Raw genomic sequence first — 21,986 nt, 5'->3', positions numbered from 1 at the left:
CTCCACTCACCTCTTCAATTTTATCTGCCTGTTTATATTTTGTGCTCTAGCTTACTGAAGGACTTGCATTACACACAAAGTGCCATTTGGCTGTAAATTTTTATAATTACCTGAGTTGCCTTTCTTTCTCTTTGACTGTCTCTCAGTCATCTTTTAGGTCTTTGGGATGAATTCTAGGGATCATATCCTCCCAGGGAATTAAGTTATGTAATTCCTTAGCATTCTGCAATAAGTCATGCCATACAACTTCTATCACAATTGTTTGTCAGTTTTCTGACTGCCCATTTTGACACTGAGTACCTTGAGACCAGAAATGATATCTGATTCATTATTTATTCCCAGGTCTTAGAACACTAGCTGACAAACAGGAGGCACTCCAGAAATATTTGTGGAATGCCAAATGATGGAAGACTGTATGAGTGGAAAAACCTACAGGCTGTTGCAAATATTGGATGGAAAAGTATACTGAATTTTAACATAGAGAAGAAAATTAGTTATCCACATAAAAGACTATATGAATGTGAAGGCTTTTCAGATGCTCACATTACATGTTAAAAAGGAACCCTGGAGGAGGTCACTGGGGAAATAAAGAATAGGAAATACTGACATAGCTTTGTAGGATAGTCACAGCCCTGAAGTAAGGAGGCACATAGAGTAGAAGGCATAGCCAACTATAAAGGAGGGTAGCAGCAGAATCACGGAAAGGCAGTTTAATGAAAGTCATTAAGAGATGTTATACAAATATAAAGTTATAGGCAATTTCATTGTATCTTAAAAATGTATTATTACAAATATTTGCAAGTATATTGCAGCTTAGGCAATATGTTTCTTATGCATTGAAACACACTGTGTTTATATGCTTTAGACTTAGAATGAATTGGTGTTAGGTGGAAAAATGGAATTCTAAGAGTATCTAAGAATTAATTTCTGCCAATAGAATTCTTAAGGTAGAAAAAGAAAAGCAATATAAATTAATTTAATTTTCACTTGATTTTCATCTTTTTAAAAATATTAATATATAAGACATTTCCATGAAGTTATATAAGAAAGACAAATTAGAAACAGGAGTTTAGAAATTAAATTCCCAATGAACATCTACTAGCAATAATCATAGCTGTTGTGTGTTGAACGTGTATTATATGCCCCATATGGTATAAAAGAATTTACATGTATTATCTCATTGAATCTTTCCAATAACCTTTTAAATTGGGTATTATTATTTTTATTTAATAAACTAGAAAGCTAGCACAGAGGGAATAAATAATATATTTGAGATCACACAGAAAAAAATATGACAGAGACATGTTTCCAATCCAGGTCTGATTCCTTTAAAATTTATGTTTTTTAAGTATTATACTATAATGTCTTTTAGTAATCAATGAAATGATTCACTGCATACATGATCCAAACATTTATCCATGTCAGGACTATAAGTCTGTAGTCTGATAGCAAGGGAATTTACCTGCCCCATCTTGGCAAACAGTTTACAAGATATCTTCAAAAACAGTTAGAAGATATCTTCAATTATTCCCAGGAATAAAAATCATGCTGTTTACATTGTTTATTATTTTTATTTATAACTTTTATGTGGCATAGGCATTTAAACTTACCCTGAAAATTTCCTGACTACTTTTTAAAACAAATTATATTCACATAAAACCTCTCATGCTAATTCTACTGGGATCTTCATTTTATTCTTATGTTTGAAAATTAATATTTGCCTTTACCTGTTTAACAACAACTCCCAGATAGTGCCCACATCTAATTAACAAAGATTCTTTTCATCTATTTTTATCTCAAATTCAATTAGCAATTCCAAGAATGAGACTTACAGAAGTCTCACTACACCAACGCATAAATTTGCCTCTACACAGATGCTTATTCTAATTCTAGTTGAATTTTATGTTTAGTTTATACTGAGGTTGCAACACACACACACACAAACAACAGCAACAACAACAAAGTAACTGAGTAGAACAATAGGGATTTATAATTTACACTTAGGCAACTCTCTAGCCTCAACAGTTTGAATTTGTGTTGTTCTTTATTAATTGGGAAACCATAAGATTGAGACACAGTCAAACTCAGTTAAGGACTTTAAGCCAGTAACTATCTCACTTTCCAGCTCTGCTTTTGGAAATAAGATTTATAAGCATCACTGAAAGACATTAAAACCAATGTAATGCAACTCCATGTAGTTTGATCAGCTTGCATGTAACATTTATTTCAAATGTTTTTCATTTAGCACTGACAGATTTTGAAAACTTATGAAACTGAACTGTTCCAGTGAATGATCAAATTGCTTTGACATGAGAATCAGAGGTTTGCATTGTGAGAATTTACCTTGAAACAGGTCAAAAAATAGTTATTTAGTTAACAATTTACTGAATAAATTCATTTATCCTAATGAATGAACAAATAGCTTTGAGGTAAGAAGAACAGTTTCATTTGGTGATTGTTTAGAATGTTTGCCACTTTTTCCAACTATTTTATGTTGTAAAAAATGAAGAAAAAAATTTTACCACTTAAATTACTTCTACTTAGTCAATAAATATTTATTGAATGAATGAGGACATTCTACATTCCTTTATTTTTAAATCCCCCACTCCAATTTTGATGTACTAGTCCTCTCAATTTCTATGTGAATGAATTGCCTAAGTGCTAACATTTAAATGCAAATCACCAGTAAGTTTTTGGTGACCCTTTGATGGGAAATACATTATATGAAAAGCACATGAATTTGGCTATTTCCAAATTTTATATCTGAACTGGTTTTGCTTATTATATCTAAATACACAAGGCTACTTTGTGTGATCATGGAATTCAAGCTAAGTTTCTAATGGTAAAAAAAAAAAAACAAAAACTTTTGAAAATAATATTAAAGATTTAAAAAAAAATTCCTAAAACAAGAACTGAAATGCAAAACTGTTATTTTTAGTTTTATGTTTAAGACAAAATGGATCCAACAGCAATAAAATTTCAAATGTATTCTTAGGTAGACTTATTTTTGTGTAGAGGATGCTTATGATATCCATTTTAACTTAGAACTATAATTTTCTAGTTATATAGTAGTATATAGTAATTTCAACAATAGCTATATGTTTCACACTGTTATTGATATGTAATTCTAATAAAAATTACAACTTTCTACCAACCCGTCTCTATCATGTTCTACTAATAAGTATTTTAGTCATTACTTTTTCTGATACTTGATTACTCTTTATATACATTCATTTTCACTTTTCATATAGTTCCTGTTAGGCTCAAAGAATTCACCCCCAAACTTCCATCCAAAGCTCCTATAAAACCCACCCCTCTCCCCTTCCTAGGGGTGCATTAGGCACATAGCCTTTGCCAGACCCCTAGGGAGATAAAAGAATGAAATGCAAAAGAGGAACTTACTTTCCTTATCCCTCCTGGTTGCTTGAAAAGAATTTATTTACTCCCCCCAGAAAAACTCTCTATAAAACCCAAGGCCCCCCCTTTTCTCTTGTTGGACACCTTTTTGGCCTTCACCCATCTGCACCCAGATGCTCAAAATAAACAGCATTTTGCTACAAACGAGTCTCTCTCTCTCTCTCTCTCTGTCTCTCTCTCTGTCTCTCTCTTGGCTCTGGACCTAACAGCTCCCTAATATTTAAAAGGATTATGATATAAAACGTTGGCATTTTCTTTAAAGTCACGTAAAATGCAACAGAAAATATAAAACAATTTAAAGTGGTCAGAAGACTTAGTGGACATTTTTAAGGTGCAAGACTACTATCGTAGTAGGTTACCAGCTAAGAGTGTCATAAGATGGAACAATAAAAATAAAAATGACCAAGGAAGCTGTTAATGTGGTAAAGTGCTAGAACTAATTCAAATAATAAAGGCAAAACAAAGTCCTAAGCAGTTTTCAAAAGTGTCAGTGGTAGGAAAACACATTCTTAACAACTTATATTTTATCACTGCAGGAAAGCAACACTCAATTTAAAATACATACAAGCAAATCAATGAGGAAGGGTGAAGAGTATCCATTAAGGTAAACAGATGACACTGAGAAGTGCAACATCAAGTGTAAAACAACTGCAATTTAATTCAGTGTTGAGTGCTGAGAATGTTGGCAGTAAATTAGTTGAAAGTTTTAAATTTCATGAAGAAAATATGCTATACTCTCCGTAACCCAGGAAGATGCCATTGATAATAACTTCTCATCTCCCTGAAGAAGACAGCAGAATCCTATTTTTAAAAGGAAATAGGTATCTTACAATGAAAACAGCAAATAGAATTTATTGAAATTATTGATTATTATAAAGTACTTCTTGGTACAGAATGGATGCTTTCTGTATCTTACTCATAATCATACTTACTCCCCATAATCTAACCCAGTAGGTGCCCTGCCTTCCAAAGTCAAGGGTATCAAAATAGGCTAATTTGGCTTGGCTATCAGCAAAAGGCAGGAGGACTACCAACTGCAATAATGAACTCTCACCTACTCCAATCAAAAAGGAAAGCAAAAACAAAGAGAGAGTTATGCTGAGAAGAGAGTCAAAGAAAACTAAATAATGCAATGGGTCCATATATGATCACTTTACAAAGCAGGAAGTATGCTATCTTTAAAAGTCTCAGTAAATTCATTTTTATTAATAAATGAAATTTGTTAAGATATGAATAAAAGTTTCTATTTTATTTACTTTATGTATGCTAAGAAGTATTGAAATACTTTGAGCAAATACTGGTTACAATATTAAATTTAAAAAGATAGATATACACAAACCTAATCATGTTTTTGTTTTCTGTTTATTCAAGTGTGCTCCATTTGCTGTCAGGAATATTTGAATAGCTTAGAATGAATATTCTGCTTTAATCTAAACACACTATAATTCCATCAACAAGTATTTGAATCTTTTAAAATGTCACATTAAAATTAATCTCTCTAAGATGGATTTATTGATTTCTATATTCCTCTTCTAGCGTCATGAAATTTGATCTCCTCAGCCAGGCAGCGTTAAGTACACATGTGTTTTTTGTTTTCTGGGTTTTATTTTTCCCTATCAGGGCAGAAGTGACAAAATTATAGGCTGTGTCCTGGAACTATTCTTTTAGTTCTATTATGGTAAAGGACAGAGTCTTAAGGAAAAGAAAAGCATTTCAAAGTGCTCGATAAGTACTTGAGAAAATGTAGAAGGCAGAAACAATATCCATTAGTCATTCTTGCACATAAAAAAGCAAGCCAGGGCAATAAAAATAATTTATCCATTTAGTTTCTTCCTTAGAAATAACAACAGCAGACTAAACCTATTATTCTGAACAATTCCTTTTAAAGTAATTCATTTACTTGCGTTCGAATGGTAATTATCATGTGTTATATTCATCTGCACGTGTTTCAATTTTATTTTTATGTGATTTTTAAATGTATATATATTAAAATATGTCCGTATGAGAAGAGAGCAAAACTTCTGTGGTCTTTATACTTTTATTTGTATGGGTAAAGAAAATGAAGTTTACAGAGATTGTCATAAACCTCTTCCTATTCCTAACAAATTGCTACCTAGTCAACCCCACTGTGGGCCAAACACTCTACCTCTCTGGATCTCAGTTCACTTTCTTTGAAAGGAATTGGACTATGTATGTCATGTCTAGAAAAACAGCATTGACATTATCAATATCTGTAATAATATTTACTGAAAAATTATTTATGCCGGACCCTGTTTTAAGTTCTTTGCATATATTAACTCATTTAAACCTCACAACAACCTTATGAGATATTATTATCATGGGTGACCTAATTGAGGCTAAGAGCATTAAGAAATTGCCTATAGTTACAAAGCTAGTGAAGGAGCTCAGGAAAATTTCACCTCAAAGTATGACTTCTTGGTATTTTGAATTAAAGGCCCTTAGAGATTAACAGACTTTTGGAAGAGGCTTTCCCTCTATCTGCAAATAACCAGATGGACCTATCAAAAGAACAAATGACTTCCTTTGCCCTCCCTGTTATCTCACTATATTGCAGGAAAGAAAATCAAGAATGCAACAAGATCTGGCCCAAATAATTTTAAATACAATACCTGTCTCTCAGGTTAATCTACAAGTCAATCCCTTTTCCCCCATCCATTCATTCTCTCCAATATCTATTCATCCTCCCTAGCAACCATTTATTGTCCCTAAATACAATTAGCTATACTCCTCATCTCCCTGACCCTTCTAAAAGACAGGTACCAAAATATCTGGATCCCACTGGGATATTGAGTAATCACTCTGTGATTCTTTCCATGAACAGGGTAAATAAACCTCTCTCTCTCTTATTAATCTGCCTTAATTGTAATAGCAATCCGACTTTAGTCAAGTTTAGAAAGTGCTTATCTCATTCAAATATCACGACTTCTTGGAAAGATAGGCAGGTCCAAAATTTACCAATATATGTTCTATTTCACAGATGAGAAAACTGAGGCACAGAAAAGTTAAATCAATTGCCAGTTGGTACAGAATTAGTAAATGATAGATCCAGGACTCAAACTCGAATCTTCTGACTTGAGGTTTTTCGTTTGTTTTTTTTTTCTTCACTTTGTACCTTGTCTCTCACTAAATTTCAATATTTCATTTAAATTCATTTAAAAAATCAGTAATCTTTCTCAAATTATTACCTATAAAATTACCAAGAATACAGACAGGTAAAATAAAATGGGTCAACTTAGGATGCTTATGATCAAAGAATTAATATCAAACATGACGTTGCTATTAGTAGTGAGAGAAAAAATATGCAGTTCAAAACCTCCCTGTGCAAAGACAAAAAAACCACAAGGAAAACAAATCTTACGCTTTCATCAAAGAAAGATTTTAATCAAAACAGGAGAGAGTCTGAAAAGATTTTCAAACAGAATTCAAATGTCTCACATCTAACAGGTGACACTTTTAACTTCTATTTTAGATAATTGCTTCACACATGTCTTGGGAATAGTAAAAATAGTGGAAGTAGCAAAAAGAAATTTTGTTCTCTTTCTTTTCCTTGTTGGGGTTTAATATATGTTGTCATAAGACACCTTGACAGCACAATTATCAATGGCAAGGGAGACGTTTTCTATTGATGATAATAACTTGGGTAATTTAGGGGAGTTTCTACACTTACCTTTACAATACAATATCATCATTAGGGATAATGTGGAAGCATAATAAGAAATCATAGGTCTTTGTAAATAACTATTGGTTTGACAATGCTGAAACTTTGAATTTAACTATATAAATTTAAGAAGGACATTGTTCAACCATCATTCAACTTTTCTATGAAATAAAATCAATGAAGAACTATACAGGTTTTTTAAGCCAAAATGGCATGATTTTAATAGAAAGAATAGGTTCCCAATAAGTGGGTCTATTGGAAACTCATAACAATGTGCAGACAAGCTAAAAACATAGCATCAGAGTTTTACTTCATCTTCAAGGGATTTAAGTTCAGACCTGCAAAAATGTCATTGCCCTATGCAAACATTGTTGTCATTAAACAAATATTATTTTCTGGCAAGTTTAGCCACAGTCACTTGCTTCATTTATTCATGAAACAAAACCTTTTTATCTGACTGTCTGTTAGAATAGTTAATTCAGAGTTGGTCATGGAACTTACTAATATGACTACTAATAGTGAAAATAAGCTAATCAGTTGAATTAGGATATTTGGTATGCATGAACATGCAGGAAATTGGAAAGTCATTATGAGACTTATTTTTATAAAGAAGGGATAGACATACATAATTAAATCTGCTTTTTATCTCACAGAAATGGGAAAGAGAATTAAAAGACACAAAGCAAAAAATTTGCAAAGGGTCTATCAAGAGAAAGGATTCTCAGTTTTAGGAGTCTGAAATAATTTAACTTAAGAACTTTTACAGTGGTCTCTTTTTCTACCTCTGGAGTTTTCTACTCATAAATATGGAAGTTTTAATTGGAAGAGAAAACTGACTTAGTCATTTCTTTAATTTTGCAAGTAAATGATCCTATAAATTCAGATAAGTATTTCTATTATTTGTCTTAAGATAAATGTCTTAATAAGTATTGCTCAACAAATCTCCCACTTTTCTCCATGTTTTTCTGGATCATTTTCAACTATTTAAGTTTCCTTTAAACTATTCAAATATAGCTGAGTTGCACTCAGATTTCAGAAGTTTCCTGATCTTTACCCCTGTCAAGTTTTAGGGAAACATTTTGCCTCTGATTTTATTCTAAGTGGCCAAAGTCATCAGAGACAAGTTTAGTTTCGTAATTGTATCTCTTCCTTTTGAATTATGATGAATAAAATAACTTCTTAGATTTAGATAAGAAAATATCATGGGAGAATACATGTTGTTTCAGTAGGTAAGAGCTGTGGAAAACTGGCTTGTATTTAATTTGCTGGGGCAACTTAATGAGAACCTCGGTTGGGTCCACCATTCCATACTAAAATTTTTTTTTGCTTAATCTTATTGGCTTCTTGCTATATTCCACATCATCTTATTTGCAGTCTCCTTAGCTCATAGAAAGTAACTCTGTTCTCACTTCTTATGCAGATAACCCTGTTTCTTTGGGTAGAATCACTGATAAAATTCCAAGTCTTCCTTCCTCTCCAAATCAAAATCTTCATTCATCACTCTATGTTATATTTTCCTTCTTCTGTTTCTCAGAGAAAGGAGTACTACTACTTGCAATTGATCTCGAAACCATGCTTATCCTCCACTCTGTTGCCATCAATACTCTTTTTTCCTTTGCTTCTTTCTTTCTTTCCATTGGCTATAAGCATTTTCAATTCTCTCCTATTCTAAAAGGGTTATTTCTTAAAATTGCTCTGACTTATTCAGCTTATAGCCTCCCCTCTCCTTTATCACTAAACCTCTCAGAAAAGTATTACTCACTTTCTCCCATTTTTAAATATATAATTGACTCATACATTCTATTCATCACAGTTACTCTCTTTCCATTATAGTTTATTGAAACTGTCTTTGCAAACATTTCCAGTGACCTTTTATTAATTGTAAATTTAATCATCTCATATTAGACATAATCCTCCATGCCTTCATAAAACATTTGACATTGTTGACCAACTTCAACCTCTGTGCTTAAAACACACTCTCTCTCTCCCCCCTGCCCTTTCTTCCTCTCTCCCTTTTGTTCTCTTGCTATATTGATATCTCTATCTCTCTTTTGGTTCATCAACTCTGACTTGCTTAAATCTCAAGGTCTCACATCTCTTCTTCCTTCTAATCAGACTCTTCTTTGCTTTTTTAAGGTAGCTTCCACCTTTGCCTGTATCTATTCATTTTTGCACTTTTCCTTTCACTCCCATGCATTCAACACAGTATTGGTTCTTTACCCAACTCAAAGGAGTGTTGTGATGATTACATGGAATAATGTAGGGGAAGCAATGGTCATGATCCATGGGTCTATAAACTCCTAAGATGTGAGTTCTGTCACCTGCTCTGCTTATCATCTTAATCCAATATTCTTGAGAATGTGAATGGTACTTGATTTTTCCCTAGAAAAATATTCTTCAGAGATGAGGTAGATGAGGTGAAATGAAATGTTTATTTCCTTAAGAAAATTCTAATTGAAAGTTGGTAAATTCAGTGGTTGGAATAAGCATACGTAGAGTAAAAGCAATATAAAAGTTATAGTTCAGCCTACAACTAAACTTGCCAGTTCTTTTTATGTATAATGCAATCATGTAGAAAAGCTTTTAAAATAAGCACGCCTGTATATTCACTGCAAATTAGTCTGTCAATTGAATTTTTACAGGAGCTTCTGAATAATCCATTTTGTCTGCTTTAATTAAATAATTTTAAAAGTATACAGGCTACAGGAGAACACATTGTTAGGATGTAATCTATTTATTCCTCTTTGTACTTTCCTTTAATGTACATTTTTTTTGTGGTTTTCCAATTTTAAGCAATAACACAAATACCCTGCAAGAAATAAAGACTTTATTGTGTTTTCTGTGTCTAAATAATCTGGCCTCACTTTTTTAGGACAATGGCTTGGAAAATGTATTCAGTGTTAACAATACAATCTGCCTATGTGGGGCCATTCAAAGAGGCCTAATAAATGTTCATTATGCATATATTTATTTACAATATTTTGTTTGATTCTTACATGTTTATTTGTTATTTGCCACTACTACAAGAACATAAGAAATGCCAGACTGAATAATAACCTGTGGTCTATACAGTTATATTTTTTTCTAACGCTGGTCCCTTGATTCTTTCAAAGCATCATAGTGATTCTTTTAAATCTAAGCTTTAAACACATTATCTTTACCATAATATACACTTTTTTTCTTTATTGAAACAGGGTCTGACTCTGTTGCCTGGGTTAGAATGCAGTGCTGTCATCATAGCTCTCACTACAACCTCAAACTCCTGTGTTCAATCAGGCTTCCTGCCTCAGCCTCCTGAGAAGCTGGGATTACAGGGATGAGCCACCATTTCCAGCCCAAATTATACATTTTTTACCTTTAACTTTTATAGGTACAATTGGTCCACAAAATTAAAGTTTCTTCATATCTTTCCTCCCTAAAAACTCTCTGTGGGCTCACAGTGTCTATAAGATGACTAGCCACCCCTCACTCAAATCTGCCTCTCTCTGTAATCTCGTCCCTATCCCTAACTCTGCTTCCTCCCTTTTCTTGCTCCAGATCTATTTGGTAAAGTCTTTATAGGCACCTTTCAAATTCTAGGTTTTTGTTTTCTCTAGGGAGACTTTTGTAACATCATTTGTTCTTTGTAGTTCATACCCAAACAATTAATTACACCCTTTTGTAATACTACTAAATCTTGTACCCACTGTAATTGTGAATATAATATATATAATAATATAATACAATGTGACTAATGTGAAAATACACTTATTGTACTAAAACATACATAACATAAAATTTATCATTTTAAGCATTTTTAAGTGTATATTCAAGCACCATTAAGTGACATTAAGTACATTCACATTATTATGCAGCTATTACTCACATCCATCTCTAGGACTTTATTCATCTTCCCGAACTTTTCCAGAGACGGGGTTGACATGTTGCCCAAGCTGTTCTTAAACTTTTGAGTTCAAGTGATCCCTCCCACCTCAGCCTCCCAAGTAGCTGGGACTTCAGGGGGCACACCAGTGTGCTCACCTTTTTATTACTTTTTAACACGTCTATCTCCCATGCTAGATTGAGAACGAACTATATCTTTATTATATGAGTTTTATTAATATATTTATACCCAGTACTTAATGCAATGCCTGGCAAACAGAAGATGCCCAATAAACATTTGTTGAAGTATCATGACCAAAATCAAATATCAGATCAGTATGTTAGCCAAATCAAATTATGTCAACTTTCTAGCTTTATGCCACCTCAACCTCACACTTTAAAAAAAACAAAACACAACAAAACAAAACAAACATACTAAAAACATACTTTAAGTGGTTTTCACTTTACCAAAAAACAAAAATAAAAAAAAAATAGGCACAAAAAAATATTACTTTTAGTGCTTTCTCATCTCACAATTATAAAATCCAAAATTTTAGCATGGCATTCAGGGCCCTCCAGCGTCTGAGTCCTATCAACCTCTTCCCTTTTATCTTCTTTGTCTTTTTACATCCTGAATCTTACCAACACAACATCATTCATTTTTCTTGAAACAAGCAGTTTCAGCTTTATCATACTCTCTGTTCAGCCTGAAACGTTTTCCCACAGTTCTGAAGTCCAATCATAGTCTTTTTTTCTCCTTTTTCTTTCTTTCTACTGACTTATATTTTTTGGAAAATCGTAGTCTTTTTTCAAGGGTATGCTCAAAGGCTGTCTCTTTTTAAGGTGAAGCATTTTCTGATCCTTTGGTTCAGAATAAACATCTTTCTTCTCTCTTCCCTTCTGCACTTTGTGCCTCTATTTTGCATTTGTTTAGTTTTGTACTAAATTATATCTTAGTTATATGTTTACAGGTTTGTCTCCACTAGAGAAAAGTTTTCATGAAAATGTGCATAATGCCTCATTTATTTTATTTCTTTCCATTTTTTCGCTTTCAGAGAATTTCAAACTTTCCCGCACATGGTAGGTGCTCAATAATTACACATCAAAAGGACAAACACCTTGTCCATTTATACATATGATCAACATATTGCTGTTTACTGAGCATTCTTAAGATTGTGCAAACTATCCATTAAGGGAATAGTCAAGGAACGATGTGAAAACACTGGTCAGAATGAACTGTACATAATGCAGTTTGACAAATATGTATTGATCACAAGGTTCATATCATTGTACTGAGTGAAATATATACAAATTAGAAAGCTATAGTCTATTTTCTCAGGTCTAACTAATGACCTACGCTTACACAAGTATATAATTAATCCTAATACTTGTTGAATAGCCCTCACATGTTGAAGCACAGCAATTTAAACTAAGGAGCAGTGACTACTGGAAAAGAATCATAAATAATTTCATTAAAGAGGTGACGTCTGAGCTTGAGTTTAAAAATGGGGAAGTATGATTTCAATGGGTGGGCTGGTGTTGCGGGGGCATCACAGGAGAATTTTTATCATAAGATTTAGAGTCAGGAAAAACTTTAGCTGCTTAAAAAAACAATGCATGCTATAATATTATTATTATAACAAGACCTTAGAATGACTCAGTCAGGGCCCTAGGGGAATTGGGACTTAAAGTTGAATTTGTAGGTTAGGACCCTTGAAGAAGTTTTTGATAGTATGTTACAGGTTTGTGTGATATATGTGATTATATTATTAACAAACATTAATAGGAAATATTACATTATGTTACTTATATATGAATATGATATATATCACATATAAGTATATATTTCAGAGTAGATGATTAGGTTATTAAGTATGAAATGTCCGGTTTCCTTAAGTATTGACAGTTGATATCTCTGACATTTCACTTTGACACCTGTTGTTTTAGGTTTATTGTGAAGGTACATCCTCAGTCTTTCCAACATACATTTTGGCTTGTGATTATATTTCAAATATTTTTTAGAGCAGTTTTTGTGAAACCATGGATAAGTCAAAAATTTGTGTTATTTTTGAATATGAGTTCCGTTGTGCAACCAATGCAGTGCATACATCTCGAAATACCAATGAAGTGTTTGGGAAGGATGTGACTAATGAACGCACAGTACGTGGAATGGTTTGAGAAGTTCCCTTCTGGTGATTTAATCTTGAAAATGAGCCACGTGGGCGACTTGAGACCAAGGTGGAGAATGATGAGCTGAAAGCTGTAGCGGAAGCGAATCCATCTCAACCTATGTGTGAATTAGCAGCAAGGTTTGAAGTTACTATTCCAGCAATATTGGACCATTTGAAACAAATCAGCATGGTAAATAAGCTGGATAGATGGGTTCTTTGTAAATTAAACAAGCATCAGAAGAGAAATCATCTCAAAGCTTGCCTTTGCTGTCACGACAGAAAAGCAAACCATTTCTATACCATATTGTTATGTGTGATCAAAAATGGATTCTTTTGACAATTGCAAGTGTAGGGCACAATGGTTGCATAAAGACAAAGGGCCAAGAGACAGTCTAAAAGTGAATATTTATCAAAAAAAGCTAATGGTGTCTGTTTGGTGGTCCAGTGTTGGTATTATCCACTACAGCTTCATAAAACCTGGTCAATCAATTACAACAGATGTGCACTGCAACCAACTGAATGAAATGATGAGGACGCTTGTGATGAGGCAGCCAAGATTGGTCGATAGAGACAGGCCAATCCTTCTGAAAGACAATGCTCAACCACATGTCACACAAACAACGTTGCTCAAACTACAGCAGCTGGACATGGAAACTCTGTCATTTACCATATTCACCAGACCTTGCATCAACTGACTACCACTTCTTCTAGGCTTTGGACCATGTCTCGCAAGGAAAAATATTCAATTCTCAACAAGCTGTGGATAACGCCTTTTGTGATTACATTGGCACTCACTCTCCAGGCTTCTTTACTGCTGGCATAAATAAGCTACTGTTAAGCTTTGCCATAACAATATGGCAAAACTGTGTTGATAGTTGAGGTGCATACTTTTTGATTACATGCTCTGCTTCTTGTTTGAGATATAGTAAACTACAGTTTTGATTCAAAATCAGACAATTCATATTTAATGACCTAAATATAAAATATTACAAAAATAATCAATACAATTGAGGCTTTGCTTAGCAAGTTTAACCTTGCAGGATTATAGACCAGAAAGGGATAGGAGATAAAAACAGATAAAAGCCTATTGTAATATTCTAGGTGATAATTAATGAAGATCTGAACTACTGCAATTTTAATACATATGGGAAAAGATGAGAGCAAACAGATGTGGGGAACATTGTAGACGCAGCTAAATGTATGAGCCGAAACTGCCCGAAAGCGAAGTGTTACGACAAATTGAAAGATAGCCAGGTATTCAAGTAGGAGAGAATAGTGGTATATTAGGAAAAATAATCTGTCTGGTTTCATCTGTAAAGTAATAGTAGTACCTAACTTCCAGTATTATTGTGCTGACATATACACATTTAACACAGTGTCTAGAGATTTAAAGCACTCAGTAAATATTAACTGTTATTAAGTGGCCAATAAAATGATCTAGTATTAATATCATTACGGAAAATGATATTTGATTCTAAAATATCTTTAATATTTTATTTGTTTATAAGAATAATGAAAAGGTGTAAAAAATTCAAACATTACAGAAATATGTAGTATATAGACTGGCAAACAGCATAGACAATAACAACTTCAGTACTTTTATGTAAAATCTTTTTTCCATTCCTGCAATAATGTACTATTATTTATATTTGTAAAAAATGGAGATAATTCTATGCAACTTCATCCTTTTTATATAGAAGAATATTTTGGAGCTTTTTCTAGAAAAGAAGATGTGTTATAGTAATTTCATGTTCTTTTCAATGAGGCTACTTACTTTGTTATATTAATGTATCATATAAAATCTAAGGGGACATAAGGGAAACTAAGTGGAGATTCAGGCCCACCACAGCATATGGTGCTTTTGTGTAAATAAGAAAATGTTCTCCCTTATAGGTGGTTATAACCCGCTGGTGTTTATCTAGATTAGCAAACCCTGAGCTGAATTTCAATTTCCATACACACATCCTCCCCTGCCACTTTGCCCCCTGCTGGACACTTGTGGTAAAGAATAATCTATACAGTCATTAGCAAAGCCCCATGGAGATGCTAAAGGGATATTTGAAACCTTTTGTGGAACTAACTCAGAAGAGAGTATAAACCTCAAGCTATAGATTTTGGTTTCTTTTCCGCAGATGTCACGGTTGAAGTCTTGGATGACTAAGATTAGATACGGAATGAATGAGAGCTCCATGGAAGAGATTATATAAAGAAAAGATTAAACAGTGATAACTCCAAACACATCAATGAGAATGGGACTAGGGAAGAGAGAAACAGAGAGACAGAAAGAGAATAATGATATATAGATGATAGAGTAAACTCTATTAAAATGATATAATGATGATAGAATAAACTCTATCATCTTTTCAGACTCTACATATGCATGTATATGTATGAATATATCAAGCTATCACTCACAATCTAAACTTCTGAAAGTTTGCTTTTTATAAAATACTTTCTTCAATTATTTACTTTAATATTCAAACTTCAGCTAGCTCTTCTTTCTAAACCTGCCAACAGTATGAATTTTTCTAAACTTTTTTGTGAGGTTTCTAGATATATCTTGTTATCAATATGTGGTGCTTTACTTATAGAGATTTCTTGTACCAATTGCTATGACAACAGAGAATCAAGAACTTAAACTTTTTCTTCGGATTTTTTTTTGCATTTTATTTTGAAATACCAATTTTGTTATAAAGTTAAAGAAAAAGTTGACCTTTTTTCTACTTACTCTCTTAAAAGAATCACTAATTATTTATAAGCAATTTATTATTAGAATATGAAGGTAACTTTTTTTTGCTGGGTTTGTGAATTTCTAAATAGGAATTCTGGTTAAGCTGTATGGACATAAATTATAATCAACCACAAAAATAAAATATATTAAAGTTAATAATGAGCACAATTACTTATAAAAATGATTTTTGCTTATACAAATGATTTAAACAAAACTCAAAACATTCAGGAAGCCTGCAGTAGATATAGAGGAATGTTAATGATTTAAAATTTATTTTATTTATGTAAAAGCAATCAAATGCACCATACTGCCTATAAGAAACTACAATAATATTTGAGGGCTAAAATCATATTCCAGAAAGCTGTCATAAATCTTTCCTCTACTTTTATTCTTTAGTATTGTCTTGTATTATGTATAATTGAACCATTTAGTTGTTATTTCTGGAGCAAATTTTTGGAGCCTCACTTGAACTTATTGGACATTTTTATTTCAGCATAAATACTTTAGCAAAGTGATCTCATCACACCTTTTTTTGATGACAAATAGAAATCTATCACTACCATATTAAACGATGCTTTCATATTTGTAGTCATCAAACCTTTTATGTGTTTACCCTTATCAATAAAATATTTTGAAGGATGCATCCAAAATAAATGTATATTTTAACATACATTAAAATCAAAATTAACAATGATAAAATACGAAATGAATACTCATTTAACATTTTCTTTCTGGTCATTCCAGGAATGAGTAAACCTCAGGCTGTAGATAATTTATCTACTTCTTCTTCTCATTACCCATTATCCCAAAGGTTCTTTTCTTCTATGATCACTGAGAGGTATCAACCTCTTCTTTCTTTCTTATTTTTTTTTCAAAGCATCCAGTTGTGTCCAGCCGTGGTGGCTGATGCCTGTAATCCTAGCACTCTGGGAAGTTGAGGCGGGAGGACTGCTTGAGGTCAGAAGTTTGAGCTCAGCCCAAGCAAGCATGAGACCCCATCTCTACCAAAAAAAAAAAAATAGAAAAAACTATCCAGGTGACTAAAAATAGAAAAAATTAGCCTGGGCATGGTGGTGCGCATCTGTAGTCTCAGCTACTCTGGAGGCTGAGGCAGGAGGATCTCATGAGCCCAGGAGTTTGAGGTTGCTGTGAGCTAGGCTGATGCCACAGCACACTAGCCTGGCAACAGAGCTAGACTCGGTCTCAAAAAAAAAAAAAAAAAAAATCCAGTTTGCTACACTATATGTAGTCACAAAAAAGCTTTCTTTCTTTTTTTGAAATGGCTATGTCACCATTTATGCTTTTAACACTGCTAGCTTTTAATTCATATGAAACTTAGCCATCCTGTAATTGAAAATCCATTATTTCTAAGTTTAAATTGTTAAGGCTGGACCAAACAAAAGCATATATAAACTTGTTTAATTAACTTAGCTTATTTTAAAGAACAAAGGAGTTTATACTGATAAGACTTTTTGAGTGGTTTAAAAATGTGTATTTGTATGCATAATGTATGTGTAAATATTATCTTGTTAGAAATCCCTTTATAAGACTTATCATTATTGACATTAGCCTCCCACATCTTTTAAAAATTATTTTTATGAATTTATTTATTTTTATTGATGCATAATATACATAGTTTTGGGGTATATGTGATACTTTATACATTCATATGATATATAAAGATCAAATCAGGGTAATTGGGGTAGCCATCACCTTAAATATTTATCTTTAATTTATGCCAAGAACATTAGAATTATTCACTTCTAGCTATTTTGACATGTACAACGGATTAACTATAGCCACTCTACTGATCTATTGAACATTTGATCTTATTTCTTCTATCTAGCTGTATATTTATATCCATTAATCAACCTCTCATCATCCCCTCTTTTGCCTCCCTTGATTACTTAAAAGTAGGAAAATTTTTCTGAAATATTTTAGTGTATGCAATATTAATAATAATACCAATATTACAGTACTGGAATAAACTTCTGGGAAAAATAGCCCTTTAAATGTCAGAGAGAGAGAAGATGGGGCTAGGGTTATTTTAGTGGCTAACACAGATTTAATTTCTTTCGTTTGTGTGCGTGTGTGTGTATGTATCAGGTCTAACTATCCAGGTTCATTTGTGCACTAAAAACTAAGAGAAGTAAAATCTTCTAAAGAGAAAATAACTTTTTAAATCTTAAAGAGGTGATTTAAAGTATTTTCTTAGAGTCATGAATGACAGCAAAAGAAGTGGATTCAATGATGTCATTAATCATGGGCACAATGGTTTTTAGGAGATAAGAACAGGCAGAACCTGAGGGGAAATATGCACATATATATCTCCAAAGAGCTAACTTTTATTTGTAACATTTTCTAAATTTAACAGATATTTGACATGTTTTCCAATTTTGGGAGCTGAGTTTTCATTCTCGAAAGGACTGGCATTCTGACTGCAGTCTTTCTAAATCCCCATCACACTAGCTCACCTGTCACTAGCTCTTGATTATTTTCCTTAGGTCTCCTAGTATCAGATATGAATAACCAAAAATCAGAAAACAAGACTCTGACAACTAGTTTCAACAGGCCTTGTTCAGTGGCATATACAGAATGTGATTTATTTTTTGTGACAGTTTTAAGAAAAGTGATGTGAAACACGAGGGATATAATGTTAGCAATGTTGCACCTCAAAAGAGGAGAAAGTGTGGTATGTTACCTCCTGATTAGCAGCAGCTAGTTCTTCTTCCAGTGCAGAGACTCTTTCTAAAGAAACCCTCAGTCGCTCCCTTACCTAGAAGAAAAATCAAAATATGTGCAGTAATATTCATCCCATACATATTAAACTGTGCTGAGTCCATCATTAACATCATCAGAGACAGTTAACTTGGCAAATTATTAAGGTATTTATAGCCCTCAGTGCTCAGAATAACAAACTTGGCAGGAATACTATGAATACATTGTCACCTCATATTATCACTGTATCAAGGGATTTCCTTGTAAGCAAATTCTTTTGGCGGCTCACTGATACAGCTTTGGATGGGGTTGAGGATTGAGTTGTCTTGTTCTGAATTCTGATTCATAGTAAATGGAGACAAATTTCAAAAGTATATTATGAGTTCATCTGGAAAATAGTTACTGGTTAAGTATGAAAAATAGGCAAGGAAAAAAAACCCTATTTCTGTAAAATAATAAGCGAATTTTCAGCCTGGCATTTAGTACCTAACTTCAAAAGTGATTTATCCAAAAGCAAAGGATTCTTAGAACCTGAAAAATCTTCATTGCTCCTGTGTTATATTAATTAGAGGTCTGTGTTGTTTTTGAGGGATTGCAAAGCATTTAATTATTTTGGAATTCTCAACTACCTTCCCAATACCAATGGTTAAACCATTATATTATGTAGAACTAAGAACTACACATTTTAGTTGAAAAGTAATTATGACTTAACATATGTTTCATACAGAAGTGAAACTCACTGACGTGTTTCTTTGATTCTTGCTTTCTTAGAGTTTCTAAAATTGTTTTAGTTCTTATATGTTTCTATCTATAGATATGTCCTATATCAGTGGTCTCCGACCTTTTTGGCAAAAGGGACTGGCTTCATGGAGATAATTTTTACACAGATGGGGGGTGGGGGAGGCTGGGAGGATGATTTTGGGATGATTAAAGTGCATTACATCTTCTGTAGAGTCAACTCTCTCTGCTAATGATAATCTGTATTTGCAGCCACTCCCTAGCACTAGCGTCACTGTCTCAGCTCCACCTCAGATCACCAGGCGTTAGATTCTCAGAAGGACCGCACAACCTAGATCCCTCGCATGCGCAGTTTACAGTAGGATTCCTGGTCCTGGGAGCATCTGATGCCTCTGCTGATCTGACGGGAGGCGAATCTTACGTGGTGATGCCAGGATGGGGAGCAGCTGTAAATGCAGATGAAGCTTCGCTCCCTCACCCGCTGCTCACCTCCTGCCGCGTGGCCCTGTTTCTAACAGGCCACAGACAGCATGGGCCGTGGCCCAGGGGGTTCGGGACTGCAGCTCAGTATTACATTTATCCAAATTTTAAAATCTACAGAAAGAAATTTTGCTGAATTAAAATGAATGACTATGGCAGTTTAATTGTCCTTAAAAACTTCAACTAACTTTATAGCTTAAATTTAAGATGCAACTGATGGTGAGTTTTTGATTATTTGTAAATTAACGATTTTCCATGGAATTACTATAGTATTTGTGCAGTGAATATGTATTTTAGTATATAATTATATTCCTATAAACTTTAATTTTGTTAATTCATTGACAGTGTATTTAAATGAATGGTATTTTTCTCTTCTAATAAGATTTAACTGGGAATATAGGTTAAATATATGAAATACATGAATGCCCAGACACATAAAAAATTTAAAGTTGAAGTTATAACATTATTTTCTAATTAGCAAACAAAAAAAAAGTCAGTAATGTCCCATTTACCTAGAATATAACTAGGAATTTTTAAAAATCTCAATCGTATTTTAGTACTGTGTTATAATAACATGTATATTCAGGTGACTTAACTTCTAAAATACCTTTTGAATAAGCAAGAAAAATAACCAAGAGGGATTTTAATAATAATTGTATTTAGTTATGTTCAAATTCTCTGAAAAGTAGTAATACACACATAAATGGACATTTAATATAAAAAATAGTTGCACAGGATTTTTCAAGAGGCGTAGTGGTACCAGATCAACTGCCAAGTACCAATCCTGTTAGATAAATATCCAGTTGTTTATAAAAATGCATAAATTAATTATGGTCAATAATCAGTAGCTACATTGAAGGAACTCTGATGATTTGACTTTGGTGATACTTTTTTATGAATGGCTTAGACAGATGACAAAGAAGCAAATATCCTGAAACCATCAAAATGAATAGGCTAGTTAATATGTGGAATGCAGATAACAACAAAGTTTTTAATGTATGTGTGATATTTAACAGGGATGACTGTAAAGTTTTATTTCCAGTTTCTAAAATACCAATTGTAAAATATGGTTGTTCTGAAAAAGGTCTATGAAATCTGGTTAATGAGAGCAGCAATGTAAAACGATCTCAGTATAAGTTAATGGTCTCGTCATACATAACATTTGATCAAATCACACTTAGAGTCCTGTGAAGAAGTTAAGTTATCATGTTTTAAAACACATATTGATGCTTCAGGATGTTTCTAAAAGAGTCATTCAAGTCATATAAGAAATGGCTGAATGCAGGCTATCGTGTTGGTTAAAATATCTTCCTAAACTTCTTTTTCTAAACTGAAAATCTTAGAAACTGTTCCAAATTGTTTTCTATTTAACATAAGTTAAGCATTTGTATTCTCATTATATTGAACCTTCAGGGAGTAAAAATTATCGAGTTTATCAAACAATATGGAAAGAGTATTCACCCCTCAATAAATTTAGAATAGTGTTTTACAAATTAAAATTATATTACTCACAAAATAATGACTCTAAAACTCTTTATAAGGAAATGAAAACAATTTGAATATATTTTAACTAAATGTTATAAATGTAAAAAGTTTGATACTGCAAATACCAATACATTATAATGTGAATGCTTTACCCACATGTATATGAGGATAAATTGTTCACTGTATTTTAAATTTTGGGGGCTAAGACCCAGATAAATGAAACATGTTAACTTCATCTTGCACTTATCTCTGCTAAATTTAGTAAGAAAGAAAGATGGAGGGATTCAAAGGAGTAACCTTTCCAGGGTAAAAGAATCTTAACATTTTAACTTGTCTACTTGGCTTGAACTGCACTGATAGGAAAGAAATAGCATCTCTGACAAGACTTTTAGCTTCTTGCTATGCTCTGAGCATTGCGCCAGCAGAATGCCATAATTATTTTTCTTCTTGGATTTTATGTTCTTGTGAAGCTACCTAGACATGCTTGATATGCCATGAAAAAGTTATAGTTTTAATTTTTTCCCTAACTATAAGTACACAGTTGATAGAATTATTTCTATACTTAACTTTTTCTGATTTTTTATGATTGAACCAGTTTCAATTAATTTATTGTCTGTGTAGTCTTTAAGCTAAAGATATATTGAGTGCTTATTTATGGAACTATAGTGTAACTCACAGATATATTGTCTATACACATCTAGAATTT

At 32.9% G+C, this 21,986-nt stretch overlaps 1 protein-coding gene across 3 annotated transcripts in view; it reads right to left on the bottom strand.

Moving 5' to 3' along the window:
* The window catches only part of PPFIA2 (PTPRF interacting protein alpha 2), a 412,913-nt gene that overhangs the window by 129,286 nt on the left and 261,641 nt on the right, over positions 1-21,986 (bottom strand). For all 3 annotated transcript variants that reach the window (XM_045553300.1, XM_045553298.1, XM_045553299.1), the window contains one exon: positions 18,561-18,635. In XM_045553300.1, the coding sequence (XP_045409256.1) occupies positions 18,561-18,635 (75 nt within the window). The remainder of the gene's footprint in view (positions 1-18,560; positions 18,636-21,986) is intronic.

This window comes from Lemur catta, chromosome 6 (genome assembly GCF_020740605.2).
Source record: "Lemur catta isolate mLemCat1 chromosome 6, mLemCat1.pri, whole genome shotgun sequence".
NCBI lineage: Eukaryota > Metazoa > Chordata > Mammalia > Primates > Lemuridae > Lemur > Lemur catta.
This window is presented reverse-complemented; position numbering and strand designations above follow the sequence as displayed.